The sequence below is a fragment of the Pyxicephalus adspersus genome, chromosome 8, assembly GCF_032062135.1.
Source record: "Pyxicephalus adspersus chromosome 8, UCB_Pads_2.0, whole genome shotgun sequence".
NCBI classification, from domain to species: Eukaryota; Metazoa; Chordata; class Amphibia; order Anura; family Pyxicephalidae; genus Pyxicephalus; species Pyxicephalus adspersus.
The window spans coordinates 47,911,091-47,928,412 of NC_092865.1; the positions used below are offsets into that span (position 1 = coordinate 47,911,091).

The 17,322-nt window shown below is 38.9% G+C and overlaps 1 protein-coding gene across 5 annotated transcripts in view; it reads right to left on the reverse strand.

Annotated features, from left to right (window-relative positions):
* Positions 1-17,322, reverse strand: part of RAD18 (RAD18 E3 ubiquitin protein ligase) — a 198,516-nt gene that overhangs the window by 76,578 nt on the left and 104,616 nt on the right. For all 5 annotated transcript variants that reach the window (XM_072420467.1, XM_072420465.1, XM_072420468.1 and 2 more), the window contains one exon: positions 9,044-9,148. In XM_072420467.1, the coding sequence (XP_072276568.1) occupies positions 9,044-9,148 (105 nt within the window). The remainder of the gene's footprint in view (positions 1-9,043; positions 9,149-17,322) is intronic.

Consider the following 17,322-nt stretch of genomic DNA (forward strand, 5'->3'; position numbering starts at 1 on the left):
ATTGCAGCATGAAGTCTTAATTGCCTTTCAGGATGACTATTTCTGTGCTGGTTTGATGATAAAAGCATTTACAATTTGTAATGCTAAAGAGACAAGAAAATGGTGAAACGTAGACACCCAAGAGAAAAATGGTGACAATTGGGCAAAGGTTAAGGACATCTAAATCTTAAATCTAGCCACAACAGCGCACATGTAATAAAAGTAGAGACTCAACAAACAGCCTGAATGCTGTGCCACAGACCTTCCTTCTATACTCCTTGTCCAGAAGTACAATAGTGCTTTGCAGACTGCTTCCTTGCACGCCATTAGACAAGGGCGTGTTGTGAAATTGTTCCCTGGCGATTTGTAGCTGGCTATACAAAATAGTGCCAGTTTTCTCCATATTATGGTCTCAGCAGCTTTAAAAATAGTTGAAGCTTTCAGGTGTAAAAAATAGGAACTTCATGACACCTAGGATACTTGCAGATTTGCTCCCCCAAAGCAGAGGTAAGATAGACAAGACCACCATCTCTTGGATTAAGATCCAAGTACAGTATACATGGAACAGAAGAAAAGAGTGTGTTTTTTTGGCAAACAATAGTTTTATATTTCTGTATTTATCATACGGTAAATAATGAAAAATAAATAATTATAATATTAATAACAATAATAAAATAAACCTTTCCAAGGTGCAAAATAGGTGCTTTTATTAAAGTGTCCATGCATATCATTGGGGTCCTTCAGAAAACCTTAGAGGTACCCAAGGAGTAAAATGCCAGCTGCCAGTATGGAAGAATGAAGATGAATCGGCATACAGATTGTGTGTGAGAAGATGCTCCAAATCAATCATTATAAAATCATTTACATTTCCATCTCAAAGTATTCTCTTGGAGTGTAAGCAGATCAGTATTTATCTGCAAAATTATACATCTAAATTGACTGATAAGTGCTATAAAATGCAGAGAAATTAGGACATGTGGCTATTTCATGTATTTAGAGATACACATACAGACTTCAAGGCTTTCCTAAATTATCTACAACTCGGCACCAGTACTTTGTTTGGATTAAAACATGAAAAATGTTTGAAAATGCGGCGCTGATCACTAAATATATCCAGCAACCTTTTATTCATTTTACATGCAATAAGCAATGCACAGACTGGTAAATCTTCCAATTCCATTATGAGTTAAATTTGTTTTCTAGGTCCACATGAGCTCATTATTACAGGTCAAAGACATGCATTTGTGCAAAAGAGCAAATATTTAAAAAGTAATCAAATGTAGCGACAGAGAAAGACTTAGAGACTCCATTATGAGGTCCTTGTGAAAAGTTATGGCTTACTTTCAAAATTAAAGTTTAATTTGCTAATATTTTGCTTTCTCTTGTTGTGCTTTCCCCCCCTCATGGAAATTTAAAATAAATTACTGAATAAATCTATTCCATTTTCATGTGCAAAATTTTGCATAGGTGCCAGGATTGAAATGATTTTGTCATCTCTTTGAGTTGGAATCTCAGACCAAAAAGTAGATCGAGACCCTGAACAAAGTCAGCTATGTCTATGTAGCGCAGCGTTTCTCAACCAGGGTTTCTCCAGAGGTTGTTAGGGGTTCCTTGAGCAATGAGCAGTATGTACCTCTCAGGTCAGTTTAAGTGACACCAATTATCTTTTTGGCTATCTGTAATGGTGACATTCTTCCCAATGGCCAGCAATGTACGAGGGATTCTTACCATAGACCACCTCATTAATGTACTGTGAGCTCTGTACATAGAAATTATAGAAGGGGTTTCCTGAAGATCTGAAAGTTATTTCAATGGTTCCCCCTTGTTAAAAAAGGTTGAGAAACACTGATCTAGAGAGAAAAGCATATAGCTTGCTATATATTGTTTAGGATGTGTGGACAATGTTAGGTCCAGTTTGAAGAAAATTAGGGTTATTGTAGCAACACTGCAGCACTAATTCAAACTCAAGTCACAAGTTGTCACTGCTGGAAACAGCGCAATATTCTTAGAGAGACAACAGGCTTGTGTCTGACCAGACAATTTTCTATTATTTTTTCTTTTTTTCCTACATTTTATGAGCAAGAAAGATTTGCATTGATCAGAAGCATTTAATAAACTATGAAGAAGCTGTTAAACAGACTTGCTGCATCACTGATGTAAAGTTATCGCCAAATATTCAGCGGCTCTGTGAAAAACAAATCTTGCTGTGATTTTTATTTGCCATCAGGGAAATCTGTTCACAGACAGAATGATTCTCTAAAGCTATTTAATGATCCCAGAACTGAAAGGACCAATGAAGATTACTGTGATGCCCGTGGCACTTATTGTAAACATTTATTCTGTAAAACGTTGGTAAGATAACACTTTCATCGCTGGACTTTAATGAATGGACAGGATGCCACCTCAGTCATGTCACCAGTGGCTAATGAATGGACAAGCTGCAATGACAGTGATGTCACTGAATATTTAGTGAATGGATAGGCTGCATTCTTAGTGATGCCATTAAGATCCAGAAAATGGATAGGCTACATACTTCATTGATGACAATGACCTCTACTGAACACATATGCTGAATTCTCAGCATCTGCTCTGGTCAGTCTCTAGCCAAAGGAAAGGCTGCACTATCAGTGATGTCATCAGCCTATAGTGGATAGATAGGCTGCATTCTGAGTGATGTTACTGGTCTCTGGTGAATGAATGGGCTGCATTCTGAGTGATGTTACTGGTCTCTGGTGAATGAATGGGCTGCATTCTGGTCTCTGGTGAATGAATGGGCTGCATTCTGAGTGATGTTACTGGTCTCTGGTGAATGAATGGGCTGCATTCTGAGTGATGTTACTGGTCTCTAGTGAATGAATAGGCTGCATTCTGAGTGATGTTACTGGTCTCTAGTGAATGAATAGGCTGCATTCTGAGTGATGTTACTGGTCTATAGTGAATGGATAGGTTGATATCTAAGTGAGACAACCAATCTCTAGTGAATAGATAGGCTGTATTCTGAGTGATACCACTGCTCTCTAGTGATTGGACAGGCTGCATTCTAAAAGATGTCACTGGACTCTAGTGAATAGATCGGCTGCATTGTCAGTGATGTCACCAGTCTTTAGTGAATGGATAAACTGCATTCCCAGTGATGTCATCAGTTTCTAGTGAATTGATAGGTTGCTTCTCAGTGTTGTCACGCGTCTTTCGTGAATGCTTAAGTCCCATTCTTGGTGATATCTTTGGTTGCTAGTGAAAGGATAGGTCACATTCAAAAAGGTGTTATCATTTTTAATATTTTTATGCTCTAGCCATTGGATAGGCCCTATTCTCAAGAATGTCACCAGTGCCCAGCAAACATAACTATTATATTCAACCTACAATACGACTGCCACAATACAACCTCTTCTGTTTGAAAAAATCTTGGTTCTATAAATTGTGCCAGGCCACAGACAAATACCATGGTTGAGTAAAGCAAAATCACAGCTGGAAAAAAGAAGTAGAACCTTCATCCCTCTCTTCCCTTCTAAATCTTCACCAAAATGAAGTATGCGCCTACGTGACCAAAAGAAGGCTCTATTTAAATGTTGTAGTTTATTTTCATGACCCGTGCCGATAAAGAACTTCAAAGAGAAAACAGAAGACTAAATTACAGAGCGCTTTTCCAGAGATCATTATCTCGTCTGCCCTGATGCGTTTTTCATGTGAGAAGAGAGGAAAAAAAGCATTCATCAAAGAATCAAGCAATAAAAGATGGGGACAAGATGATGCAAGCGTTCGGAAAAGAACGAACTGTAATCAGATGAAATTGATGCTAAGCAGCAAACTGCACACTCCATCTTGTGACAACTAAACACAGCCAGACATGGTAGAATACAAACAAAAGAGAATTATACAGAAGAATAAAGAGTCCCTGTCATAAACAAAAAGAATGGACATTCACCAGTAATTTTTCTAGATCTCAAGTGAAGTGTAACATAACTCCTCTTACCGGCTGCATCCAGAAAACAAGTGAAAGAATGATGCCTATAGCTGCGGATATACGACTCAGAAGAAGTGAGATATTGCACCCCTCTTCCCCATCTACACCTCTATCTCATAATGACCTGGGAAATAATAATCTAGAGAAATACAAAGCTGACTTTTCTTTTGACCTAAAGAGTTATGTATCATCTAAATGATGACCTGATAGAAAAATACCCCCCCAGCCACTCTCTTCGCTCCTCCAATGACCTACTAAAGACTTCCTCACTCATAACCTCATAACCCACATGGCTCCAATACTTTACTAGAGCTGCCTCGACTCTCTGGAATGGTCTTCCCCATACTATTTAGCTTGCTCCCACTTTCTGCACATTTAAAGAGCTCTTAAACCCATCTTTTCAAACTCACCTACCAGTCTTCTTCTGTCTCTAAAAACCTCACTACTTACCCACCATTCCATATCTCCCCTCCTATTGTGTGCTAGGTTCCCCAGCTCTTTTGTAAGCTCTTCTGGGCAGGGTCATCCACTCCTCCTGTGTTACTGTATGTATCTGTCTGTCATTTGCAATCCCTATTTATTGTACAGCACTGTGCAAAATGTTGGTGCTATATAACAACTGTTTATTAATTATAAGTGTACCCCAAAACCTCCCTCACCCCAACTGGCGCATGTCCCACCATGATTTATATTCCTTTACCTTATTTCTGAAGCAAGGAAAGATTTTATTCCTCACTGTAACATTTCCTTCTGACATAGAGATACCCCCCAGAATTCCACTACTTTAATAGCCTTTCCAAATACATATAAAAATGCTCTTGGGAGACACAGCAGCACTATTTTTTGAGAAGAGAAATTAAAGCAGTGTTCTCCCCGGGCACCTTTAGCTGGGCACACCAACCAGCACTTTTCAATAACCACCCGGCTGTTTTTAGGTGGTTACGGAAAAGTTAGTTCACAATAAAGGGACCGCCACCTGCCTACAGCCTTTATCCCACCCAGCCTAAAAAATTTCTGTGGAGGATACTACTACTAAGTATCCATGCTCAGAGATGTTCGTGATAACAGAGTTCTGTAGTGCTGCAGGCAGGGCTGACAAAGTAATGAAGGATTTCAGTGGAAGTCTGTGGTCAACTCAGAAAATTCGTAGTGTTTTAAAAGGCATAAAACTAATTTTAAAAAAGTGCATGTACTTTGTTGCTACAAAGCCGAGCCACAAATTATACCCGGAGCTAGTCTACCCTATACCGATATCTAGGCCCGACAAGGATCATAATAGACTAAGCCAGTTGTGCCTTTGACGGTCAACCGCCAGCTCTGTATTCATATTACAAGTTTATTGCTCTGCACACTGTTTAGAGCAGGGGTCGGCAAACTTTTATGGTCAATAGGCCATTTCAGGGGTGGGCGGGAGCACACTGAACCAGACTCTGAGTCCCGCCCTAATGGCTCCGCCCATCACAAGGAAACGCCTCCTGAAGTGAAATCCCTCTCCTCCGTATGCATTGCCGAGGAGAGGGATTTCCCTTTTAGGGAAACACGTTCATGGGGCGTTAGGCCAGAACCAACCACCAGCTAGGCCGTATCTGGCCTAAAGGCCGGAGTTTGCCGACCCCTGGTTTCAGTAAAATTGGGATTTTATTTATGATGCTACGCAGTGTGTAGAAAAGACAAGCTGCAACCCTAATTTTCTTTCATCAACATCTCTAGAAAATGTTTTTTTCTCATCAATTTTAAACTTTTTTTATTAAAGAGGGTAAATCTCTGAAATGTCATTTTTAATTACTGGAAGAAAAGTATCAGCGAACTTTCACATAATCACGAGGCATATATATTCATCACTGTGATCAATGCTTAATATCAAGGTTTACAAGAGGACACCCGTTCCCAAAACTTGTGCAGACGTACAGGAACTTTAACTGGCATCCTTATAAGGTAAAATGCTGGTTTAAGGGATTATCATTGGTCAGTACTGGTCAAACACTGGCCATTGTCTCAGTTTCCTGGATAGTTAAAAACACAGTGTCATGCTTAATAACTAGTCTTGACCAGAGCTTGCTGGATGCAACATGTTTCTTTGATCATCTGCCAAGTTATTGATTTCCAGCAGAATCTTTGGGTGAATTCAGTTTTCTTCCGCAGCTAAGTATCTTTTGTTACCGCTTATTAATTGTTATTACAGTATTGCATTGTTTTGTCTATCTATCTTATTATTAAATAGTATAATCTTTCAAGTCTGTGTGTTATCTCTCTTTGTGCACTTCAAATTGAACCCATCAATATTTGCATAAACTGTCACAAATTATATCTGTGACATAACATGCATTAAAACTGCACAGCCTGAAGAGAAAATTCTGTTGCTTGTCAGCACACTATAGAGGACAAATCCATGCACATGCCATACAGCAATGCATATTCATGTCACGGTGCCAGGGTTGGACCCTTCGTGTCACCAGCCGACTTGGCAGAGACATGTACAAGGCGCAGAGTCTTAAGACACCAACCTCCGGCTAAAGTCAGTCACCAGGGGTGACTGACTTTAGGTTGCAGCTTCCGCACAAGCAGAGGCTAGTAACTGCTGACTGGTTAAGTCCAAAGCATAGTACAGGAGCATAAGGCAGAAGTATAGTTAGACGGAGCCAGTGTTCAGGGCAGATGTTAATCAGAAGTAGTCAGACAGAGCCCGGGACTGTCATCCAGAGAGTCAGAAGCCAGATCAGGGAATGCGTCAGAAACCTGGAAGAAGAGCCTAGGAGAACTCCTTGGCAACATCCTGTTGATACCCACTTCCTTTTATATGGAAGGTCACGGAGATCATATGACCAGCAGTAACAGAACCCACCACTAGAGGGAGTGCTGTAGCAGCTCAGGTCCTCTGGGGAAGAAGCAGTAGCTGTTATGGGGTCACATAACTCAGATCAGGAAGTAACCAGGGGATAGGATTCCTGAACAAGGCTGCTGCTGGCTGCAGAGGAGTCTGATTTGGGTGACCCAGACGAGGGCACAGATCCCCTGGACCTGCGGGGATCTTTGACAGCATAACTGTAAATGGGTCCTAAAGAAAACTGAAACAACTGCCTAGACTTGCTGACCCCATCCCCAAAATGCTAGTTTTCTAGTTGTCCTTTTTACAGATGAAGAGTTCTGACGATATGTTTGCTCTATGTCAGATACTCAAAAAAAAAAAAAGACTATGGACTGGGATGATGCCAAGAAAACTAGTTTTTTTCAGTGAAGTTTAACAATAGCAAATATATTCCAGCTACAAAATGTTTTATTTAAAACAAACTTTTCAAATTTCTTTTTGTTGCATTTCTTGATCAGAAATGACCTCATTATAGGATGACCCATAACGGGTGATGCACCCAGTAGGAAAAGATGCATTTATTGCAGTCATTGGGGGAGATATGTCATTGCAGTGCACTCCATCTTTCCCTATATTACGTAACCTATATAAAACTTATATAGACAAAAGGAAATGAGACACAGGGCTCACAATATCAAATTACCTGCCCATAAAGTCTAAAACTTATATAATTGTTTACAGTCAGGACAACCAACAGTTTCCTATTACAGGAGCTGTCCCTTTATTTCTGTAAATTATGTGGTATCATGTTCCTAAACCTGCAATTCCCAAATGAAGACACAAGTTATAATGTCCTGGCAGTAAACTCAATTGCTCGCATTACAATAATTGTATTACAATAATAATATAAGAAAGACATCAGCTCTGGAAGAATACAATAGAGGCTTCTGGGAATTTAATTATATTATTGGAGGAATACAATTACAGCATTAAAACAAGCTATAGAGTCTGTGCAGGAGCCTTGTACAAGTTGTTGAGACTCCAAGTAAGGTCCATTCCCATAATTCACATAATGAAGAAGAGAGAAGGAGACATGACCATGAACTAATGGTTCTGTATTTGAGAGTCATGCAAAGCAGAAAATAGAAAGGGGCCAGTCCAGAAAAACAAAGGGGTGGCTACCAAGACTTGAACGAGAGGAGAGAGCAGCAGTGGCTGGTCTTTGTTACATTGACCTTCCCCTCAAAGTTCAGCAACTGTTTTATGCTACATCACTGGACAGGTCTCAGGAATACAAAAGAACACAACATATTAGGAAAATACATATATGACTCTTGTGTTCTGACATTTATTTAGACAAATATCCAAGTGCAAAAAGGGGAAAAAAGGAGAGTAGGGCTCTCTTAGTGAAAATATAGAACAGTATTCATAATAGATGTTACTAATTCTGACGTGTTTTGCCAAATGGGACGGGAACACAAGTAAGTTGTGTTTCCTTCCCATTTGGTATATTGAAAGTATATTTCATTGGGGTTCGAAGGAATGTAATATCGTTTCCAGCTACTCCAACTGGTGTTCCTGTCTCACTTGAAGAAGTCCTTTGGCGAAAAGTGTCAGGTTTAGGAACATCTATTGTGTCTATGAACATCTTTTTCTTTCTCATGCAGGCATATTTGCACAATGTGATCTAAATGATCTCTAGTTTATTGACATTTATGTGTAGCTTGGCCTTTTATACTTCAAGATGTCATAAATCTTGAGGCAATTGGTAGTTCAGCTACAGCACAGACACTTTCATGGCTGTTTTTAGGAATTACCACATTTGCAAGACCTGGGACACATAAAACATAAAACCTGGGACACATTCCCAAAAAAGTCATTATCCAGTTTTGTGGGTCCTGAGCCTAACAGTTGAATTTGTCGAAACTCAAGATTAAACCTTTTACATATTGCAGCTTTCCAGTAGATGTGATGGCTGCATTCATTTTCCTTTAATTTCTACCTAGTAATGCTACCAATAACATGTTCCCTGTTATAGGGTGACAAAAATCACCCTGCTTTGTCTATTGAAGGTCAGCATTATCATCTTAGGATGCAACTACAGAAAAGCTCCCCATCTCTTCTTCCTTCTACCAAATACTTCCATATTAAAAATATTTAGCAGCCCAAAAAAAGTGAAAACAAAAACTTTTTTTTTATTTTTAGATGGGGGATTGCAAGGCAGTTGATAATGCAGACATATAAACCCCCTATAGGTTTTTGACAGAAGAATACTAAGAAATCTCAGCACAAACCTGGGATGTTGTCAGCAGCCATTGGCTCTTTTTTCACTTTACCAGCCTTCCAGCGTCCCTTCACTTGTTCCACAAGCTGCTTAAATTCACTTTTATGTTTCGTTCCTGTAAGAAATCAAGATGGATATTGAGAGCCAGACAAGGAACCAAGGACTATTCAATAAAAAAAAATATCAATCTCCCCACAGGTAAAGTTTTCTAGTTTAAATTAAGGATATCTAAAGCCAAGATGTAAAATATTGCAGTCTACCAGTCCTTAGATGTGATGCCTTTCTTTCTTTAAGGTCAACTGTTGACTAAGAAACATAACACACTTTCTGCTCATTTCACTTTCATCTTGATTGAACGCCTCTGTGATGAAGACAAAATGGGAGCACAGAGCCTCCTGTGATACCCACGTGACGTATCTCAGGAAGCTTCAGGCTGCTATGACCGCGCATGCCCGCAGTGAGATCGGCACTCTTTTTCCTCATTCTAGGCAAGCTAAAAGAAAGGAAGGGAAAGAAAATGGCAGCGCTCAGCCTGGACAAAGAAGGATTTTGAAAGAATTCAACACAGCACTGGAGGGATCAAGGCATCTGCAGAAGTAAAGGAAAGTGTGTTTTTTTTTAAAGTTTAGTTCTGCTTTAAAGGCAAGCAGTGTTTCTTCACCTTTTTAACATGTTGGATCCCTTGAAATAACTTTCAGGTCTACAGGGAACCCAGGCTATAATTACTATATCCTCAAATCACAGTACATGTGTAGTGGTCAGTGGGAAGAATGTCACCCTTACAGATAGCCAAAAAAATAATTGGGGTCACTTAAACTGACCTGAGAGGCTCAGATTGCTCATTGTTCAAGGAACCCCTAGCAACCTCTAGAGGAACCCAGGTTGAAAAACACTTCCCTAGAGTATTTACAAAACCTGGACTGCCAGGAGCAGGTGAAGCTTCAAGCCCAGAAGCCAAAGATGGCCAAATTCAGTGTTGGTGGCCTGTAGGAACAAACTCAAAATGACTATTTTCAGGAGAAGCAGAAGTGTAGAGATGCTTTCTGAACAATGTTTTCCAGAAAAGAGAGCGCAGTGTATGCACACGTGACGTAACACTCCACCCATGTCTGCGTTCTATCATACAGTGTTAATACCTTCCACAGCAAAGAGTGCAGGAAACGAAGAATAATAGCGCCAAGCATCTGGTTGGAATGGCCTACCTAATAAGTTTTCAGAGACATGGCAACATTATTTTATCTAGACTTAAAAAGTACTCCATAGTTAACACAGCTAGAACCGAGTCTGGAAAGCAACCATGCAGAGCCCATTTCCAAAGATACACTTCCAGGTGGCTGACAAAGAAATCTTCCAGTCCAGTGGGTTCTGGTTGTAATACAGTACACAAAAGCTAGGTTGGGGACTACCATACTGGATAACTGAATGTTGGAGGATTAAGAGCAGCAATTGAAATGAAATGAAACTTGGGGGTAAAAAAAAAATAGGGGCTAGAAAAAAAAATCCAGCTTCCTAGGATACTAGGAAATGAACTAAGATGTGCTAGTAGTAAGAAGGGTCCAACCATTCTATGGTATAACCCCAAGGTTTAATATTTCCTGTGTCACTCAACAAATAGGAAAAAAAATATTTTTGGATTTAAAAAGAACCAGCCTTTAAAGCAACTGGACCTGAACTACAAAAACAATTCACTCTAATTGGTAAGTTTAACTTTTTCCTGGAAATGATTATTTGAAGAGTCTGTATGACATTTCTCAAATTATACAGAAAGTAGAACAGCATTCCCCCTAAAATTTCTCTGAAGAATAAAATCTAACTGGTAGCCATCAGACAATACAGACAGTTCTTATAAAAGAACTGTTATTACAAAACCCTACAAATTGTTCTGAAAATAGCAACAAGCAGAATGCAAGCGTCTACTTATAGAAGCAACAAAAGCTCACAAAGCTGATTAATTTGTTGCTGTGGCTAACAACATCATATCTATCAAAAATAAGCAAAAAAAAAGTTGCTAAACTTATCTTGGCGGAGTCTGGACAAGTAATCAGATTCATAGTCGACGCTCATTTTATCACTCGCTGCGTATGGACCAATAACCTCCTTGTGGCACAGCAATACCCATAATGCTTTTGTACTCTTATTCAGAAGCAAAATTACTTTTTTTGCTCTCAGTGAGACTTTAATAAGCAGATTTATATGTAAAAAAAAAATGCATTGCGAGCAGACCTCTCTCCAGTAAAGAGGAAAGAAAGGATCTGAAGAGGCGATGAAGTGTTTTGCATTATCAAGAACCACAAATTTAGGTCTTATGCTGTTTCTGCTTAAGGATATCCCCAGCTGACTTTTTACCCCATTGCATACCCAGAGATAAAAACGTTACAAAAGAAGTGGAAGCGGGATTATTAACCTCTAGCGCCGGGGATCTTCAGAATGAGAACAGTGTGCGATCCGCGGCACAAGAGGTTAATTAACCTCTAGTGCCGGGGATTTTCCCAATGCTTGAGCTGTCATCAGGGTTTAACTTTCCTCAGCCAATCACAGAGCACTAGAGGTGATGAATGGGGAGACTTGTCCCCATTTAACCTCTAGTGCCCGGGGATCCCACACTGACAGGTGGATTCCCATGGCTGTGCAGCCGTGGGAATCTTCCTGTCATTGTGGGATAACCCATAAAAAAAAAAAAAAAAGTTAGTTAAACAATCTACACACATTCAATACATTACTTTAACATTCATTTTTTTTTAAGTGGTTTTTTTTACACACTAATTTGCGCCGTCGGATTCCGAGTTTTTTGGGTCGGGTCTATCCTAATTGGAACAGCCATTTTCGGGTCCAATATAAGGACAACCCAAAATCGAACACCAACACTAGTAAAGGGATTAAAAGGGCCGCAGTACCTTTTGGGATATTCTGAAATGTATCCATCCAACAACACATTTTCTGAATACCGGCAAAGTTAATGCAAGTAGAGGACAGCTAGACCTCTGGCCACTTTGGTGCAGAGGCCTATCGATCCTATGAATATAATAAATACAAAAAATTATTCCTGAGGGATAACAATAAGATGTCACATCCCAAATGCAAGTGTTTCAGACAGCATAGAATAAAATAATGTGGGGCATCAAGTCATAAAGAATCATCTATATACCTAAAAACTTTATAAAACATTATTAACAAAAAAAATAAATTAAAAACCTTATAAATCATGACAATAACAATTGTGATCCAAAAAAAACAAAACGCATTTCGCTGTTGAGGTAAATTCAATGCTTTAGGAGTTTTGCAGGGAGGAACACAATATAAATATAAAAATATAAAAAAAAATATACATCCAAATTGAAATCCAACCGTCATAATACGGTTACATATATCTCCATATACCAGACTAGATGCCTCTATGACCTTGTCTAGGCTAAGCTGAAGATCACAAGGTTCTTTTCTAACTCTTTTTTCTTGTTATATTATTTGTATTTTACTTTTAATATTATGTTATATTATTATTATTAATATTATTACTAATATATTATATCTATATAGGGATTCTTCATAGTAAGGTCTGTGAAAATGTGGAATCGGCTCCCTTAGAAAGTAGCTTTAGCAAGTTCTATAGATTGCTTTCAGAAAAAGCTGGATGATTTCTAGAAGCACAGAATATAACTGGATATGCAAGTTTTAAAGTAAAGACACCAGAGACTGCTGATCCAGTGAACATTTAATTGCCTCACAAGTTTAGGAAGGAATTTTTTTCCCTGTTGGAGCTATTGAACCAGGGTTTCTAAGGGATCTTTTTGCCTTCCTGGTTGCCAGTGGTCGCCAACCTTCTCGGTCCCACAGACCAATAAAATCACCAGCTCCCCACCGCATATGCGCGAGGGGCTGGGTGGGAAACCTCAACCAGAGTGACATCATTATGACATAACCCCACCCACTCTCACATCGCAGATCTGAGCCTGCAATAGGAGAGTGGGTGGGTTGTGTCCAGGGACACAACCTGCCCACTTCCCTGAGCCTGGGAACTGTACTGGGGTCATGGTCAGCCGCTCTGGCCGGTGTGCCCCCCCCCCCCCAAGCGAGGTCCACTGGTTGGCGTCCACTGCTCTAGATCAACTATGTCTATAGGGTTTTATCTGGAATATGTTTATTTCCCTAGTGGTTAAACTTGATCGACTTGTCTAATTTTCAACCTATGTAAACATTCAGCTGACTCTATATTTCTGATGACTTATTTATAAATAAATCATACATCTGCTCTCTGACAAAGCTTTGTTTAGCTTTCAGAAATTTCAGAGGGATCATTTTTTTTTTCTTATGGGTGTGCAGAGCCTCCCGGGAAGATCCCAGCATATGCCCACATTGAGGGATCTGCAGAATAAATGATAAACTGCCATATTTTTAACAGTACAGTCATCATTTAAATTAAAACACTATGTTTTCCCCCCAGAGTATTTTCTGTGTTTTTTTGCTAAGTTTCAAGTTTCTGTGGGATAAAATCCACATCCAAACGAATTCAATTGTTTCCTTGCAAAAGCATGGCTCTGTTGATGGAAGTAAATCTTTAATGGGGCTGGAGGGAGATAGGAGCTTAGTACATTGTTATGAGTGATTGTAATACACAGTCTCAATCTGTCAGGAAAAAAAAAATAAATTTTATTTGGTCTTTGTTTATATGAAATCACAGATGCAGTAATAAATGATTAATGCATATTTAAAGTCACAAATTATAGCATCTTGGTGAGGACTCCAATTTCCCATAGGAGACTTATTTTTTCAGCTTTTCATTTTTAACACTGAAGCTTCCATGAAAAATATACCCCTGATAATGAATTGCAGGGGTTTAATCAGTGCACTATGCTGGGATCGACTTTGGCTCTCTATCAGGGGACAAAACTAATAATTCTGCTAATATGAGATCATTAGACATTGCGTGCTTCTTAGTGAGAGAATAATGAGAAAAAGAGAACAGCAGAACGCGTGGCGGGAAGTCGTAAAAAAAAAAAAAAAAAGACCTATGACACTCACATGAGCGAAACCCAAAAATATAATCCAATAAAAATTTTATGGAAGGAAAACAATGAACTTTCACTAGCAATAGCCTGCATTAAAACAACGAGTACTGATCTAATTGTAAAAAGGATATTGTTCATAAGAAGTTTAACATAAGCCAGGTGCATGGCCCGCTATTGCGCCAATTAAGCACACTTTTTGGGTTTAATAGTTAAGTACCTAAATCAGGCATTCAGTTTTGATTGGCTAAATACCTATCCCAGGTATTCCCCTCCCCCATTTATAAGCACCTCTCTTTAATGTTTAAAGTGCGTGTAGGGCCTAACAACTAACTTCTTTTATCTGTTCTGGTAGCCTGGTAAGCAGAAATATTTTATTTTTCATTTTTGAGTTTAGATTTTGCTAAAGCAAACAAATGCACTAAAGTTAGATATAGCTAGATTTACAATCTAGGAGGAATAAAGAAGACCAAAGGTGTCTGGGTGCAGTGTTCAACCCAGCTGGGTGGAAAGAAATTGAAGGTAAGTGGCAGCCCTTGTATTGTGACCCAACTCTTCAGTAACCACCCAAAAACAGTTGAGAGGTTACTGAAAAGTGCCCGGTGGTGTGCCCCGCTAAAGGGGGCTGGGCAGACCATTGGATTGGTATGGAAAGATTTTTGAAAAGAAAGAAAGGGGTTAGACACTGGGTGCAAAATATAGTTTTCAGTGTGTCAATAGATGTCTGGTAGGGTAAAATGAACTCTAGGCTGCAATCTAGAAGTACTTACACAGGATAGATAATCTGATATGTGTACAGCAGTCCCCTGACATTGTTCATAAATCTGCCATGATGGACTGACCAACAGCTATATTTTGTACTTTCAGAGAGATTTGTTTGTATCTCCCTCCTTAGATCAGCCAATTCAAAGAAGTTCATGAGGGACTATTTTCGAAAAAGCAGGAAGGCCTTGGTCTTGCTAACATCATGGAGAATGGGGTTAAGGGAGAGGCGCACACTGCATAAGCAAGGAGCAACATAGTGAAGACTCCCTACAGACATTAAGTATTAAGATATCAACAAATCTCACCATTTTTGATCTTTTGACCCGACACACCATGAAGGGCTTCCCACTTTTTTTGAAAATAGTCCCTCTGAGAACCTAAAGATTAAGTGAACTGACCGCCCTGCATAGGGACATCTGAACGAATCTCTCTAAAAGTACATCCAACTCTACCTGGTGTATCGCATAAGTGGTATGAAATTCAAAACCTCCTTTATTCTCTGAGGAAGCTTTTTTCGAAACGCGTTAGAAGATTTTGACCTACAAGAATACAACCATAATCATGATACCCTTTTCTACATTAACTTTCATGATATTTGCTGATGTGTACAATGAGAGATTCTATACTATGTGAATAGAAGAAGTGTTTGATGAACATGCTCTCTACTATTTATACAAAAGTGTTGTATTTTGCTAACAACCAAAAACTCCATTCTAACAGGTTATGGGTCTCATGTTTATGTGTCTCATGAGGGTTATAGCGGATTAATATAAATTATGAAAAAAGTGTCTCAATTATCCCAAACGCTTTTTTTCCACTAATTAACTTCACCCACTAATTTTTTTAAGATACACACTGTGCTAATGTGTATGTGTAAGAGCCTCTTGTGAAGAAACATCTCATGACTATTGCTGGTATTCAGAAACTGTGATGTTTTCTTGGTGAAGGCTGCAGAGTGCAACAAAAACTTCCCAAATGTCTCAATAAAAAGGTACAGAGGCCCACCCGATCCCTAAACACATACTTGGCCCGCACAGAAGGCCAGGGGAGACCTTTTTTTGTTTTTTGGTATTCTTTGCCATTCATGCGTCATAATGTGAGAGCTCTAAAAAGCATGGGTTCACATGGTTGGATCCAATACCATAAAGGGGCCCCCAGAGTATCTGAGAGTTCTCTTCCTCCTGCCGGTTCTGGCGTTCGGCGAAGCACGGCACAGAATTGTTTACTAATCACTACAGCAATTTACATCTCCTTGGAAGCTGCTTTGGATCATCTGAGATTCTAGAGACTTGTCCTTGGAGGCTTTCTTCTGCCAGAAAACCCATTACAGGCGGGTTAGGCAGATGTAGAAATGCATTCCTTCTGTAAAATTCCAGAATCAAAAAATGAAGCAGGATTTCTGTAAGTGGTTTGATTAAAGAGTACCTGTCTCTTGAGCACAGAAAAGAACCCTGACAGTTAGATGCACTTCACACTTTACATTTTTCCAAAACATTATTTTTTTATATGATTTGACATGGAAAGTTATAAAGTTGCAGCATGAAAATAACAAAAAACAGCTTTCCTCCACTGAAAGTGACAGATTTATTTTTTTAAACTGGATGTTCACCCCATCTGAATGACATGTATTATGCCAAAGCATGGTGAACTGTTCTTAGTTATAAAAAAAAAAAAAAAAAAAAAAAAAAAAAAAAAACTGTTTTATAGGTAAACATGATGGAACTGATTTTTCCCAAAGAAAAAGAAAAAAAGAAATAACTTCATCCATTCTGTAGACAGTCTTCTTAGGTATCCTTTTAATGAGGAACAAACTGTTTAGATACAAGTGCAGAACTGGGAAGCACCTGAATACACTTTACAAGAAAAAAATGAAACATTAAATAAACATAAAATCAATCAGGTCACTCACTGTATTGCCCATCTAGGCAGTGCGTTATGTCTATGTGTATCTTTATTGCCTACAGTTGGGGTATTTGCTTCACACAGGTGCAAGGAGATGCCCTTTCACATGCTTACCAGTTGCTTGTAAACAAAGGAGCTGCAATTTATGTATCAATTACATTGAATTGATCTTTCTCACCTCAATGCCCCCCACTACATAAACCTTAATTACTATTCTAAAAAAAAAAAAATCTGTAAATCAACAAGTTCTTAGATTTCTTTCACTTTTTTAAATTCCTTTTTTTATAGGTAGAAAAAAAGACATAGGTCCGTCAAGTTTACCAATGAGGGAAATAAACATATCCCAGATAAAACCCTATGGACAAAGTTGATCTGATCAGGCAATCAGATGTTCTCAGTCTCTTTTATCTTTACTTTAATCCCCAGTTATATTCGGTGCTTCTAGAAATCATCCAGCTTTTTCTTAAAGCAATCGATAGAACCTGGTAATACTACTTCCTGAGTTAGCCGATTCAACGTTTTCACAGGCTTTACAGTTTAGAATCTCTTCCCTATCCAGAGATTAAATTTCTTTTCTTCCAGACACAAAGAGCCCCCCTTGTCCTTTGTGTGTCCGTAATGT